The 14,625-nt window shown below is 30.9% G+C and overlaps 2 protein-coding genes across 2 annotated transcripts; one reads left to right on the top strand and one right to left on the bottom strand.

The window, feature by feature from the left end:
• Positions 1–1,536: 1,536 nt before the first annotated feature.
• On the top strand, positions 1,537–3,485 carry LOC111684421. The gene has a single exon (XM_046949872.1). It carries the CDS (start codon positions 1,731–1,733, stop codon positions 2,625–2,627), a length of 897 nt encoding a protein of 298 aa, XP_046805828.1. The 5' UTR covers positions 1,537–1,730; the 3' UTR covers positions 2,628–3,485.
• An 83-nt stretch (positions 3,486–3,568) lies between these two features.
• LOC111684416 lies at positions 3,569–14,174 on the bottom strand. Its single transcript, XM_046950466.1, has 6 exons — positions 13,838–14,174; positions 11,373–11,554; positions 10,599–11,297; positions 6,179–6,676; positions 5,739–5,890; positions 3,569–3,879 (listed from the first exon to the last, which is right to left on the bottom strand). The coding sequence occupies exons 1-6, from the start codon at positions 14,134–14,136 to the stop codon at positions 3,598–3,600; spliced, it is 2,112 nt and encodes a 703-aa protein (XP_046806422.1). The 5' UTR covers positions 14,137–14,174; the 3' UTR covers positions 3,569–3,597.
• Between the last annotated feature and the right edge of the window lie 451 nt (positions 14,175–14,625).

The raw sequence follows: 14,625 nt of genomic DNA on the forward strand, positions 1-14,625 counted from the left end.
AGGGAATATTACAGAGTCCTTTGCACCATACAAATCCGGTAATGGGTTGTACTTTCATAACCACTTACTTTTTAATGACTACTATTTACCGTCTGCATTACTTTAAACTACTCGAGTAATGACTTTCTCTTATTCAGATATAGAAGTACTTTATTTTCTTTCAGCTTTGTCATATTGTTTGCACATTTTATTTAATTGCGTGTTAAGCATTATATTTTATAAGAAAGAAAACAATATTAAATTTTGTATCTGAAAACCATTATTTTACTCACAATAAAATATCTAAGCCGTGGTGCAGTGAGTAGAACACCGAGGTCCCTGGTTCGTATTCTCACTGGCCCCTTATTATTACTAAAAACAAAACAACTTACTCAACAACTTCTTTGTAAGCAAAATTTACTTTTTTAACTCCCTATAAGTACTTGCCTCCAATGACATCACCGTCTTAAAATAATGACTTAAAATGCTATTGAAGAGGTAATTAAAAGAGGTTTATAAGCATTTTAACTCATTACTTTTCAATGTAAGTTTTTCTTGAGACGTATTTTGTTACATTTCCGTTTCTATTCAACTACCGCACAAATAGATTCAAATCTTGGAAACCACAACGGGTGGTCCCAATATCCCTATAAGGCGTTCAAATTTGATTCCTTTAAACTTATTTTTCATAAATCATTTAGGTACACGATTTAATTGAATCTCATAAATTTGTTAGCTTTCACTTATTTTCTGCCTACATTTCTTTCAATGTAAAACTCGCGTGTCGAGTCACAACTGACAGGCGAAACGTCAACGTAAATAAAATACTTCTTCTCTTCGAACACAAACAACAAAAGCAAAAATGTACTTGAAGTTATGAAAAAATATACATGATTAAACTAAATTTTATTTACAAAAAATTTATGAGATGTAATTTTGCAAAAATAATTGAAAAGCATAAAAATAATTAAGTTCAAAAAATAATAACAAAAACAAAATAAATTGATGTAAAGAAGAAAGTGGGTGTTGGGAGAAACGGCAACACAAGAAAGTGTTACCATTTTTTTTTTATTAGCGGCCAAATGAAAACGATTTTCAAAGATTTACAAAAGAAACCCCAAACAAAGTAAATAATTAATTACTGCGTAGAACAACAAGATTAATCCGCTGTTAAAAAAGGAAAATTAAATATTTACGATGAATTTTATAGCAGCCCATTAAAATACAAAGATAATGAGCCAAATTAGCAGCCAAGCTTGATATTGCGCTTAAATATGGCAGCAAAAGAAATAATAAAGAAAAAGAATCTCTCAGTTGCATTTGCGAGATTTTCAAGATTGTGGAAAAAGTTTTAAGATTTTAAAAATACATTGCTTTTTACCATCTTTCTAACATGCTCTAAATATTCATTCAATAGTGTGCAGTCTAGTTTAAAATGCATACTATGGTGTTGCAGAAGCATTAACTAGGTCCATTTTGGCCATAAAAAAAACAAAAATTGTTGCAGCTAAGCAATTAAAACAAACAAAAATGTATAAATTTCTTAGCCACGCTAAGCCTGAAGATCAGTTGCATTTTGTTAGGAAATTGAAGTGGTTTGTTAATTTTTAAAAAAATAAATGATTTTAGTTAAAACACAAGTTTTATAAGATAATATACAAAAAAAATTAACTTCAAAAGATACAAAATTATTAACAGTCCCTTAGGACACTTTAAGAAAATATTTTGCTAAGAATTTTAGTCCTTAAAAAATGTGTAATAAATTGAAACTGTTAAATCTATTCATAATAGTGGCTGTATGTAGTTGTACAATATCGGCTGAATTCGAAACGACTACAACCCATAGTGGGCGTGGATTTTTAAACGACAACGGTTTAACACGCACCATACATCACATACTAAATCAGTGTTTAAGTAAAGATGATGTGGTATGGTGTTTCAAAGTTCAAGGAGCTAAACTGCTGGGTCGTGCCTTAAAATTTCAAAATATTAACATCATTGAAGGCGTGGCTTTGGTGAAGAAAAACGATAGTGAATTGAGATCTGGACGTGCAAGTGTTACAGATCTTAAACTTAATAATCGAGACTTGGAAAATCTCTCTATGAAAAGTTTGGATTCTCTGCTAATGGAAAGATTTCTATCGTTTATACGCTCGCGACAACTACAAGTTAACATGCCACGCCTATTGGCTTTTGGCAAAACGAACAGTCAGGATTTGTGGCAAAGTATTATGGATTTTTTCACCTCTAATGATGATTCAAGTGCTGAATCTGAAGGACGTAAGAAAAAAGATGATAAGAAATATTTGGGCCCCTTTATAGCAGCAGTAATGTTAAAGGCTGCAATTTTAAAAATGGCCTATCATTCGATTGCCATAGTTGCTGGCAAGGCTTTGATAGTGGGTAAAATTGCTCTTATCATTAGTTCTATAATTGGTCTTAAGAAATTGGTCTCAAATGAGGGTGGCGAGAAGACTACCTATGAAATTGTTAAACATCCTCAAGTCCAGCAAAGTCATACATACTCATCTAGTCATGCGGGTGATTATGAAGGTCATGATGGTGGTTCCTCGTACCATCGCAGCATGGATGATGAAATGATGATGCAAGATAAGTCCTATAATGCTTGGGTGCCGTCCAGTGCGTAAATCCTAAAGAAAACTAATAAACACACTCTCCTAGTATAAGTCAAATATATAATTATTCCAGACAGAGTGGAATTTAAAATGTATTGTAATTATTTTGCATAAATTATAAGTTAGATATTGAAAAACAGTTGCTTAATAACGAATATTCGTTCGATTTAAATTGTTAGTCGAAGGCATAGAAAACAGACATAAATAACATAGTATTTGATTTAAGGTGTTTGAAAATGTATGTTGCATCTCGGAATAAGTGATGAATTTTGATCAGAAAGAAGAAACAGAATCAGAAATAGGGGAAAATTTATAAGTGAGGACTTTAGAAGCATTATTTATGTAAAGACGGTCTAACTGTTGATGCACGAAATACATTTATTGTGACAACAAAAGTGTAATGTATATTCAGATAAATTTAAAATGATATAATTTTTTCTTATTCCCAAATATATGAAGTTTAATGTTTTGTAAACGAAAAATTTAAATTTTAAATGATTTTAATGAAACCGAACATCTTTTTCCATTACAAGTTCTTATCATTTTATTATCATATAAGGTGAAAGTTTTTTTTTTCAAATTTAATTACACACAATAATTGAAACATTAACTATGCATATCAATGAAACATTTTAATCATTTAATGATTATAGTACTCACACCAAAGATATATTTTGTTATTAAACCAAAGTTAATAATTTTAACTGATTTTTTTTTTTAATTTACTTACCAAAACGAATCATTAAACCATAAATAGCGTGTGTTGCATGCATCATCTTCGTTAGCATGTGAAATTTAATCTAGTTTATTTTATTTATATATTAAATTATTTTATTATATTTTTTGCGTGTGTTTTAAGTTTAAGTTATTTAAAGAAAAAAAAAAGAAATTGTTTTTAGTTTTTTTAAGAGCAAATTTATTTTAATAAATAAAATAATATTAATTAAATAAAACCATCAAGTTTAATTTGTTTTAATTTCTTTTAAAAGTTAATTTTATTCAATTTATTTCGTTGTTGCTGTTGATATTGATTTCTACGTTTGAACTCATCAGTTTCGGCAACTTCATAGTAAGTTCCCGGTTCTGTGTATTTGTGCTCGTCTGCTGGTATTATTTCGAATTTGTTGTGTTCATAGGGCATGCTGCGATGCCAACTTGAACTGTGTTCATGACTGTGACTGCTGCCTCCTCCCCCTCCTCCGCCGGTAACAATAACATGATCCGTACCGCCACCACTACCACCCGTTCCCTTTTTGAGACTGCCCTGAAATGTAAACTCTCTTAGATGGATTTTGTTTAAGGGGAAACATATAATTAAGATAATATTCTAACTAGGAACTAATCAATATCTAAAATTTAGAAAAAAAAAACTTGGTATTCTTTTGTTTTCTTTCTCTTTATTTTTCAATTAGTATAGTAAAAGGGTATAGGATGATCGGTTACGGGACTGATCAAACAAAATTTGAACATTTAGTTGATTTTTTTAATAGTTTTCTATTAATTTTAATTTCTATTATTTCCTTTTTCTTTCCATTAGTATAATTAAAGTGTATAGGATGATCGCTTGCGGGACTGATCAAACAAAATTGGAACAAATTGATTGTTGTTAATAATTTTCTATTGGTTGTATCACGAAAATACCCAGCAAAAACTACAAATAAACCAACATATAGAAAGCAAAACATAAAAAATTCCTCAGCCGGGATTTGAACCCAGACATTCAGTTGTTTTTTATGTTTCTCTCTCCAGCAGCTTACTCAATGCTCCATTAACATGTTGATTTTTTTAAATTTGAGAAGGACTTCTTACAGACAAATATAAGTGAATGTGATTTAGAACAAAATAAACGGTATCAAGTATAGCTTGAACCACGAACCCTCTATTTTTTAAATAAACGTTCTAGATAATTGGGTTATAACAAATACAAATTGTTTTGTTATTTACCAGATAAATGATATAATATGGATGATAATGAACACTCATTACCAAGTAATGTATGAAATAACTACTGGCCATTACACCAAAAATTTCAGATTTGTTACGGGGTAAATACAACTTTACAAAATCGTAGCACTTCTAAGCTTTCAATTGATGGATTAAATCCAATAAACCAAACGAGTTAAATTTCGGTTTATTTAGGACACATAGACTGTAATATAGATTAAAGTCGGGAGATTATCAAGTTATTTCAAACACATAGAGGATTTATTCAATTCAATTCAATCATATAAAAAATTCAGGTTCTTAAGTTTCTAACTCCGAAAATAATTTTAAAGGGGGAAATGTTAGTCGATGAAATTTGGTTTCATTCATGCAAGCTTGGAATATTTTAATTAATAGTAACATATACACATATGCGTGGAAACTCCCATATGTATCAAGAATAAACATTTGTTTATCTGAAAAACTACTAGAGCTAGAAATATTCCACGAAGAACCTTAACATTCATCTGAACATTTGAGGGAAATGGACGAAAGTTGACAGTCTCGTGGAAATTTTAAAATATTGCTTAATTTTTAACATATTAGGCGTGGCATTTCCCATATGATGAAAATGTAGAAAATCGTATATCTAGAAAGCTATTAGAGCCAGAATCTTCAAAATCGTAAAGTGGATTTTTTGTAATGTTTTCACAGTAGCAAAATACATTGGGTATATGTTGTGTTCATATAAAAATCAACTGCCCAATTCACAATTGATGTCGTATCATTGTTGGTATCGTATAATTTTTTAAATATATTTTTTGAAACAAAAACAAATCAATTATAAAAAATACAAAATACTACGATACAACCGTACAACACCGATTGTGAATTCGACAAATATATGTTAAAATTTACTACAGAAATCAAATGATTTACTAAAAATTTTCCACAATTAGGTGTACACATTGTGCTAATTTAGGTTGTGTATTAGTAAACATGTTTTCCAAACTCAATTACAAACTTCATATCTTTAGTCATAGGAATAAATCATGTCCTTAAAGCTTATAACATTACAAAGTACATAAATGTTTTACAAAAATGTTCCTTTAATCTCTAATGAAATATTTGATAGACACTAAAATCATACAATTGCTTTGTATTGACTCTTAACATTCAACTCAATTGAAAACTACTCACCAGTACGGAGATAAGTAAAGCAACTTTAGCCATCACAAATGCAGCTCCTGCTATTAGTATTACTTTGCCCAAAAACATTTGTGCAACCATTGCCAGCATCGCCATACCTCCCATCATTGCCATATTCTTGTCTTTGTCCTTTTTCTTGCGACCTTTGGGTGGTTTTATATTAAATAACGAATAGTATATTTTATTTTTATATTTTTTATGTTTGTTTTTATATTTATGTTTAAATTTATTTTTGTATTTATGTTTTTGTTTATTTTTATTATGTTTATTTTTGTTTTTGATCAGATAAGTGGGCGAGGGTAGTGCGGTAAGTGCAAAATCGAGGGGAGAAGAATAAGAGGGTTTGAGTTTTTTAAAAGGTTTTTTTCGACCAGATTTTTTTATTTTTGAAATTTTATCATCTACAAGACCATTCAATTTACGTAGCGTACCTTCTTCCTGTTCCAATTGTTCAGTCGCACCAGTATCATCAACATCATCAGTGGTATCTGCATTGAAATCATCTAGAGCTGAGGATATGCTGCGTTTTATGAATAAATTATTGACAGATGAGGGTAATTGTAATTTTAATGAGCGTGTTTGAGCCAACTGTAACATTTTCAAAGCCAATGTATCACTTAAAGAACGTCTATGTGATGTATTAAGTAATTTGTTTTGTTTATCCTCGTTTAAGAATGACGAGGAGGTAGTGTTGTGAGTATTTTTTTCAATAACTAAAAAATCACTAAATTGCCATGTATCATTATTAGCAATGGCTTTGTCTAATGTCTCAAATATTTTATTTTCCAAACAATTAATTATCTCATTCTGTCCGAAACATTGAGCCATCGATTGACCCATTTGTAGAGCGGAAGAACCATCTCCTTGCGTACTTATTATGGCAACACTTAAACTACAATTTAGTGTGAAAATCACAAAAAGTGCTAAGACTATTTTTAACATTTTTCACAATTAATTGTAGCACTTAAATCCTTATTTATGGCTTAAGGTTTTTAATCTCTTTTATTTTTAAAGAATTTATTTTTTCTTTTCTATCCAACTGTTTTTTTTTTTTTTTTTTTTTTTTTGATAGAGTTCTTTGTTTTACATCTAAACTTCTTCAACTATAAAATAATACTAAACTAATTGTTGTATTATTAACCATAATTTATATGCAAATGTTTTTGTTTAATTTCTAAAAATTGGTATTTTTATGAACATTTAATTGGTGGAGGAAATGAATTTTTCTTTTCATTTTCACTCTTACAAAAAATTACTAAAAAGAAAGAACTTTTCAATAAAGTGTAATTAAGTTGTTTTTCAAACCATTACAAATCTAAATATTTATCTAAAAACATTTAATATAAGTAGATATAAACCAACAAACATTTTGTTTAACGTTTATGAAACGTCCACAGTAAGTAGGATATGCCTTTGCCGATAGATCTATTTCTGCCAGAATGACCTAAAACTACTTTTTCGATAACAAATGTCGAAGAGAAATCCGTCCGTTGGCACTCAATCCTTAAGCTATCAGTCCTAAAATGCTTAATACTTCAATGTTTCACCAAGTATTAAAAACATAAATGGTTTATGTCTTCCAGTAACTAGCTAGGGCTATATACTCATACTCATCTGATATAGTTAGTCCTTGCTGGATTTTTTATTTATTTTAATATTTTTTATATAATTTGAAATCTACTGTTTGCTGGGTTTAAGTCTCATCAGCAAAACAATTTATTTTCAAATACTTATAAATACATAAAAACTAAATATGCATCGCTTAACATCATACCAGTGATATTTTTTCCATAAATATTTAGCTTTCATTGTGTTTTTCAATTTTCTTTAACCATTTTAAACCTTTTCGTAGCCACCTGTATTTAAAACCCAAATATTATACTACGATGCCAATTCCAAAACTGTAGTTTTTTGTGTCATAGTTATTTTTTAATAATAAAAAAATATTAAATGAGTAAATTAGGGTGGGTTATTGAACCTTAAAAATGTTTTTTGGCTTGTAATTACAGGTTCTTGCGGTGATAGGTACTTGGGTCGTTTGTTTCGTATTTTGCTATCTTTTGTTGTATTCGGATTTTCTTAAAAAAAAACTTTAACAGACAAATATTTTCACTTTCATCTCTAGTAATTTGAACTTTATTTCTTCCAACTTACAGTGGAATAGTAAAAGCAATAAAAGGAAATAAATTTCCACTTATTATTTAACATTTAAAAAAGGAAATTTTGTAAAGCTAAAGTTTTAAATTTGGGAGGCATTAGCAAAAAATTGCATTAAAAACAAGAATTTACTGATTTAATTCAACGCCTACAGTGATTTTTATATATCGATAACCAACATTTCACGTGAAATATATTAGTTTTTCAATATTTTTTTAAGTGTAAACATTTCCTCTGTTCTGTAATTATACCCTACACCACTTTAGTGGGGAGGGTATATTGGGTTTACGCTGATGTTTGCAAAGTCGTCCCATAATCATTTTCTGATTTAACCAACATTTCACGTGAAATATATTAGTTTTTCACTATTTTTTTAAGTGTAAACATTTCCTCTGTTGTGTAATTATACCCTACACCACTTTAGTGGGGAGGGTATATTGGGTTTACGCTGATGTTTGCAAAGTATACCATTCGCCTCATAATCATTTTCTGAGTCAATTTAGCAATGTCCGTCCGTCCGTCTATGTAAACCTTGTAATCAAACTACAGGTCGCAATTTTGAAGATAATGTACAATGAAAATTGGTACGTGATCATCTTTTTCCCCAGGGACGAAGCCTATTGAAAATGGTTAACATCGGTCCATTATTTCATCTAGCCCCCATACAACTGAACTCCTGAACAGGGCTTTTAAACTGTGTAATCAAACTACAGGTCGCAATTTTGGGGATAATTCAATGAAATTTGGCACATGATCGTCTATGATACCGTAGAAGAAGCCTGTTGGAAATAGTTTACATCGGTCTATTATTTCACTTAGCGCCATACAACTGAACCCTCTAAATAGGGCTTTTAATTTTAATTATGTTTACTATACTCATATCTCGACAAAAAGCTGCAAAACCAAATTCTATACTAGATTGGATGACCTTCACAAATTCCATACTAATAGGTCCTCATATTTTATTCAACAATAAACGACTTAAGTACAATTCAACTTAAATGCTTTATTATGGCAACTAAATCACATTATATATTTGTAAAAAGGTATAGGGTATTATATGGTCGGTCTCGTCCGACTATAATTTCTTACTTGTTTTTTGAAAGAGTTTTAACTAAATCATCTATTGTGAATGAATTTAATGGAACTTCTCTAGTATAAAAATAAAAATAAATAAGATAAGAAGTAATGACGGCATCAATTGTTCCATGGATGTTGTTTAAGAATCTGAATTGCATCTGTTTGCACTTGCTCTAGAACTAGTTTCTTTTAGAACAAGTTCTGAATTTTTTTCCTGATATTTTTTTTTTTAATTTTTGTAATATTTTTTTATTTACATTCAAATTTTTGACAAAATATTAATTATACCCTACACCGCTATAGAAGCGTTTGTGTTGATGTTTGAAACACCACCAATTGGCTCATATTTAGTTATGTCCGTTCGTCTGTCTGTATATGTAAGAAAGGAGAATGTACGTATATACATCAAATCCGAAGAAATACACCTATTGTGCGCTTAATCACCAATGCCTAAGGAGGGAATCGAACCCACCATCTCTGGTCTACCAGATTCTTTGAACCATTGAAATTTTCAACTGTGAATTACACAAGCTGTACGTAATTCTATTTAATTACCTAAGAACTATGAATGCGTCAGTGTAATTTTTAATTTATCATAATCAGCTTATTGTTTGAAAATAAAAAAAAAATACAAAAAATATAAATTAATTACAAATGTTATAATACGCATTATCGTTTTAAAACGTAAACTTATCATTTCATATCTTAAACTTAATTTTATTAAAGAAAGGAATAATTCTCATTAAATAATTAATTATCCCACTGTGCAATGTTTATTGTTTATTTTCTTGAGCTCATAAACGATTGTTGTAACAAAGTAGCAAATCTTTCTTACTGGCGCTGCTACTTGTTTACTTCTTTCAAAGTGTTGTGGAAGTAATTTAAGTTGTCAAAAGAATTTCCTTTTCTTGTTATTATTGTTACAAAAAGATTTTAAAGCCTAAAGCTTATTGGTTTTAGGCTTGAAACAATGCCAAGCATTTTATGTATAATGAGACAAAATAACAAAAATTATGTAATTTTTAAAATCGACTTAAAATTATGATGCCCTTACGCAATATTTAAAAAAAGTGAGAGTGTTGTAATAAACTTCCAATTTCATTAAAACAAATGCCAATTTTTGTAAATTTAGATTTTGTGTTTTTATTTTAGAATTTAATAAGGATCTAGAATATATATGTACTTTTATCGGTCTTTCAATGTGTTACCAAAGTAATGATAATTTCAATAAAGTAGGGTATCTTAAAATGAACCAAGCATTTACTATCATTTGCAATGAAAGGGCCTTATGTACCTACTATGAGATTGGTACTTTTTTGTCAGTTAAATAAGAATATGGGTAAGAAGTTTAAAACAAAAAACTTTTTGTTAACTCAGAAAGTAATACATGCAGGTGTTTTGAATTTTTTTTATTTTTTTTAAATCTTTTATATACATATCTTAAAAACTTTTTGCAAGTGGATGTAAAAAATATAAACCCTAATTTTTATCATTAATTTTGTTGTAACCTGTTATTCTACAATATTAGTAGAATAAATTAAAATACTAATTTAAATATAATACATTTAATTTATTCTTAAATTAAACTACAACTGTAATAAAGTAATATGTATTACACTCTTAAATTTAACACTTTCCAGCCAGAGTTATCACTAGTCTTAAAATGATGATTTGATGAAATATTTATAACACCAGCCACCTCTTCTTCATCTTCTGTATAGGCCGAAGGACCTAATTTACCATTTGAATGACGCAATTTACCACTACGATCTTGCATTAGAACCTGTTTCTCATATTCATAAAAACGATCTGGGGCAGGTGTGGCTAAAACTGGTGCTACAGTTGAGCGTACATTACTGCTGCTACTAATTCGTCCAGTATTTTCTCTTGTCTTTTCAAAAACTACTTTACGATCTTGTCTTTTATATGGTGAAATATGCTGTAGTTCATCTTGTTCATATTGTGAGTAGACAGTATTTTTACCGGGATACAAACCACCACCAGCGACAGTACCAAAATTTCCTCCCGCAAAAGCTTGTCCTCTAAAAGGTGGTGGTGGATGCGGTGGTATACCACCGCCAAATCCATGGCCACCTCCAAATAAACCTCCTAAGCCGCCACCTAATGTTCCCAAAGCACCAGCAACTCCTCCTACGCCTAAAATGCTGCTAATATAAACTACTAACTTGGCAATGAAAAGTGATTTTTTCAATAGCAAACAAATTATGGTAAAAAGAATTGGCACCAGTGCTACCAAGTTGAATTTGAAACCGAGTAGAAATGGTAATAGGTATTGTTTTGTTAAGATGCGTGCTGCAATAATAATGGAAAACGGTTGTTATCTTAGCTTAAGCTTGGCTTTAATAGTGTGTCTTTGATAGATCTTACCTGTTGAAACTTCTTCGTAATTAAAATTTCTTTCATCTACTGTAGGATCTAACATAAATTGTGCCACACTATTGGAATCGGCGGAGGGACCTATCTTAAACATAAGACCCGGATATATGGCATCCATATGGAATTCAAGAGCTCTTTGACTAATTACTGCTCCAGCATTCTCTAAAATGCCTCTAGAATGTGAACAAAATTGAATTATGTACAATGTGCATATTAGAAATATTTTATAGTGAATTATTCTTAATAGTTATATATAGTACTCGATTGAATAATGTTATAAAGAGGTGGCCAATACCTCCAGTCTGGCCGGGACTAAAAAATTGGTTACAGTCTACTGTTTGGCTTAGTCCTTGCATTGATTGAAAGAGGTCAGACCAGACCACCGCATGATCTGGTACTACGGGTGGCCAGTTGGCCGCAGGACTATGTCCTGGCTGGTCAGTTGGTTGAGGTTCCTTCGTGATCTACGTAGTGGCTGTGGTTTAAACCCAAATTCGCGGGGAGAGTAAGTGGCGGTTTCGGTGCTGTTGCCGAAACAACATATACCCCACAGAGGAGTGACTGCGATACTAAGCGTTGGAAATGAGTTGGTATTAATTACATATGGTACGGGATGAATGTGAGGTACGACGGGTCTCACCCTACCCCACGCAATGAATGTCTCGTATGTTTTTCTCTTATTAATGTGTCGTATAAATGAGGTGTGTGCTGGGTTGAATGATGATGGATGAAACGTATGATTGAATTGAATTTTCCTTCCTTGTCCAGATATGTTCAGTGTATACTCTGTTCATATCAGAATTACCACAGTGTGTCCCTGTGTGTAAGAACAATGTCTTCGGCTTATTTTATGGATTCGTACTTCGGTCCACCGGTTACGTCTCTAGATGCTGTTGCCGAATCAACAGAGGTCATCCAATGGTCAGAGGTTAGATAGCTCGAATTCTTTAGCAAAGTGCTTGTGCATGGACCGGTCAAAGCCAATGTACAAAAATTACCACCTGAGTTCTTCATGAAGAATAAAGGGGCGATGGTAGACCGTTCTGGCAGATGTTCACTTAAATCTCTCGACATTCATGTCCCAGGGATGAAGCCTATTGAAAATGGTTAAAATCGGTCAATTATTTCATCTAGCCCCCATACGACTGAACCGCACGAATAGGGTTTTTAAAATTTGTAATCAAACTACAGGTCGCAATCGGCACATGGTACCGTAGACGAAGCTTGTTGGAAATAGTTTACATCGGTTCATTATTTCACCTAGCCTCAATACAACTGAACCCGCCAAATGGGGATCTTAAGTTCATAATTATGTTTAATATACTCATATCTCGACAAAAAGCTGCAAAAACCAAGTTCTATACAAGATTTGATGACCCTCACGAATTCCATAATAATAGGTCCTCATATGATCCTAGCCCGTATGAAAAGCCCACATCAAAATATCACTAAATGTCGACAATTTTATTCAACAATGAACAGCTTAAGTATGTATATCTGAGGCAAGGAACAATTCAACTTAAATGGCAACTAAATCACATTATATTTTTGTCGAAGGTGTAGGGTATTATATGGTCGGCCTCGCCGTATTATAATTTCTTACTTGTTTTCTTATCCAAATTTTATAAGGATCTTTATAGGCTTAAACATCACTCCATAAGTGATTCTATTCCTCATTATATGACCCAAACTTTTGTGAGGATTGGTTCATAATTGATCTTTCCTTTTTTTCCCTTAGGAAAATTACTTTAACGTTCATTACTGGCTTAGAAATGCGAAGATAATTCTCACTTTTGTGTGAGAATTGGTTCATAATTGACCCTACCCTACTTATAAGATCCAGAACTACCAAAGAAGCGAAAAATAAGTAGAATTTACTCCATGAAAGTACTGAAAGATACCTGAACAAGTGATGATTTCAACACAGACTTGTCATAGAAAGAATGTCCTTTTTATTTGATTCTAAATTCACTACATTTGAAGTCATACTCAGGAAGTCATTTTTATTTTATATTTTGGTTGTTATTAGAAAGTGAAATTGTATTATTATAGAATACAACTAATTTGACTCAAATAAAGTACAAAAAAATACCTTGAATTAAAAAAAATATCCTTTTTGCTTCTTTGTAAGTCAATAAACATAACTTTCTCAGGAGGTATAAAATTCACTTAGTGCTACTTTCATTATTTTTTTGGTTGTACTTCGTTTTATTTTTGCTGGGTCACTTCTACAAGCAATTTCAATTAACTTAAAATAAAATTTATAAAATATTTGAATATATACAATATGCATTTGAATATATACAATATGCATTTGAATATATACAATTTCCACCAATTGCATTGTAATTGCACAAACTTTAAAAGGCGGTTTCATGATATACGAAAACTAAATGCAATTCTTTCGCAATTCACACACTTTAATTTTAATCACTGCAATACACAACAGCTCTTACCTAAAATCCACCGGATCAGTATCCAAAAAATTCACTAATGACCTCGATGCCACCTTATCGTCACGGGCGGCTATTAAACTGCCAGCAAATGTAAAATTATCTCGTTCATCGAAACGTTGCAAAAAACTAATGGCCGTACGACCAATACACTCCCTTAAATTTGGATGTGATGATTTGCGTAAACAATATTGAAATTCTTGAACACTATTATCATCGTTTTCTGTAGTGGTTATGGCCAAATTAGTGTCTAATATTTGTAGTAAAACGAATAGCAATGACACACAATGAAATTTAAACATTTTACCGTTAAAAATTTTGTTATTTGAACTAAACGAAATATATGATACAACTAAAACAGTTTCTAACGAAAATACACAAATTTATACTAATTTCACGCAATTGATATAGTGGATGGAGTTTTTAAGCAGAAAACTAAACATTAAAATTAACTAAAATTAAATAATAGCTGTTACGAGTAGAAAAATTTACATCATTAACATTAAATGCAAAAGATTTACATTTATGGCAATATTAGTGTGGGCGTTTGTGTGCAACATATTGTGTGTGTGAGTGTGTTTGTGCTGGCTTTTTGACCAAAAATCATTAGAGTGCGTAATTTGCAACATACAAAAGCCGGTAAAATGGCAAGTGTTTGGTTATAGAGTCAACAAAAACCACAATAACGGAAATAGAAGAAATCATCAAAACAAATGTGTAACATTTGAGAAATTGCCACTACAACAATTCTCTTAATACGATGTTAACGTTGAAGTATATGTACATTTATA

The sequence above is a fragment of the Lucilia cuprina genome, chromosome 4, assembly GCF_022045245.1.
Source record: "Lucilia cuprina isolate Lc7/37 chromosome 4, ASM2204524v1, whole genome shotgun sequence".
In the NCBI taxonomy this organism is placed as follows: domain Eukaryota; kingdom Metazoa; phylum Arthropoda; class Insecta; order Diptera; family Calliphoridae; genus Lucilia; species Lucilia cuprina.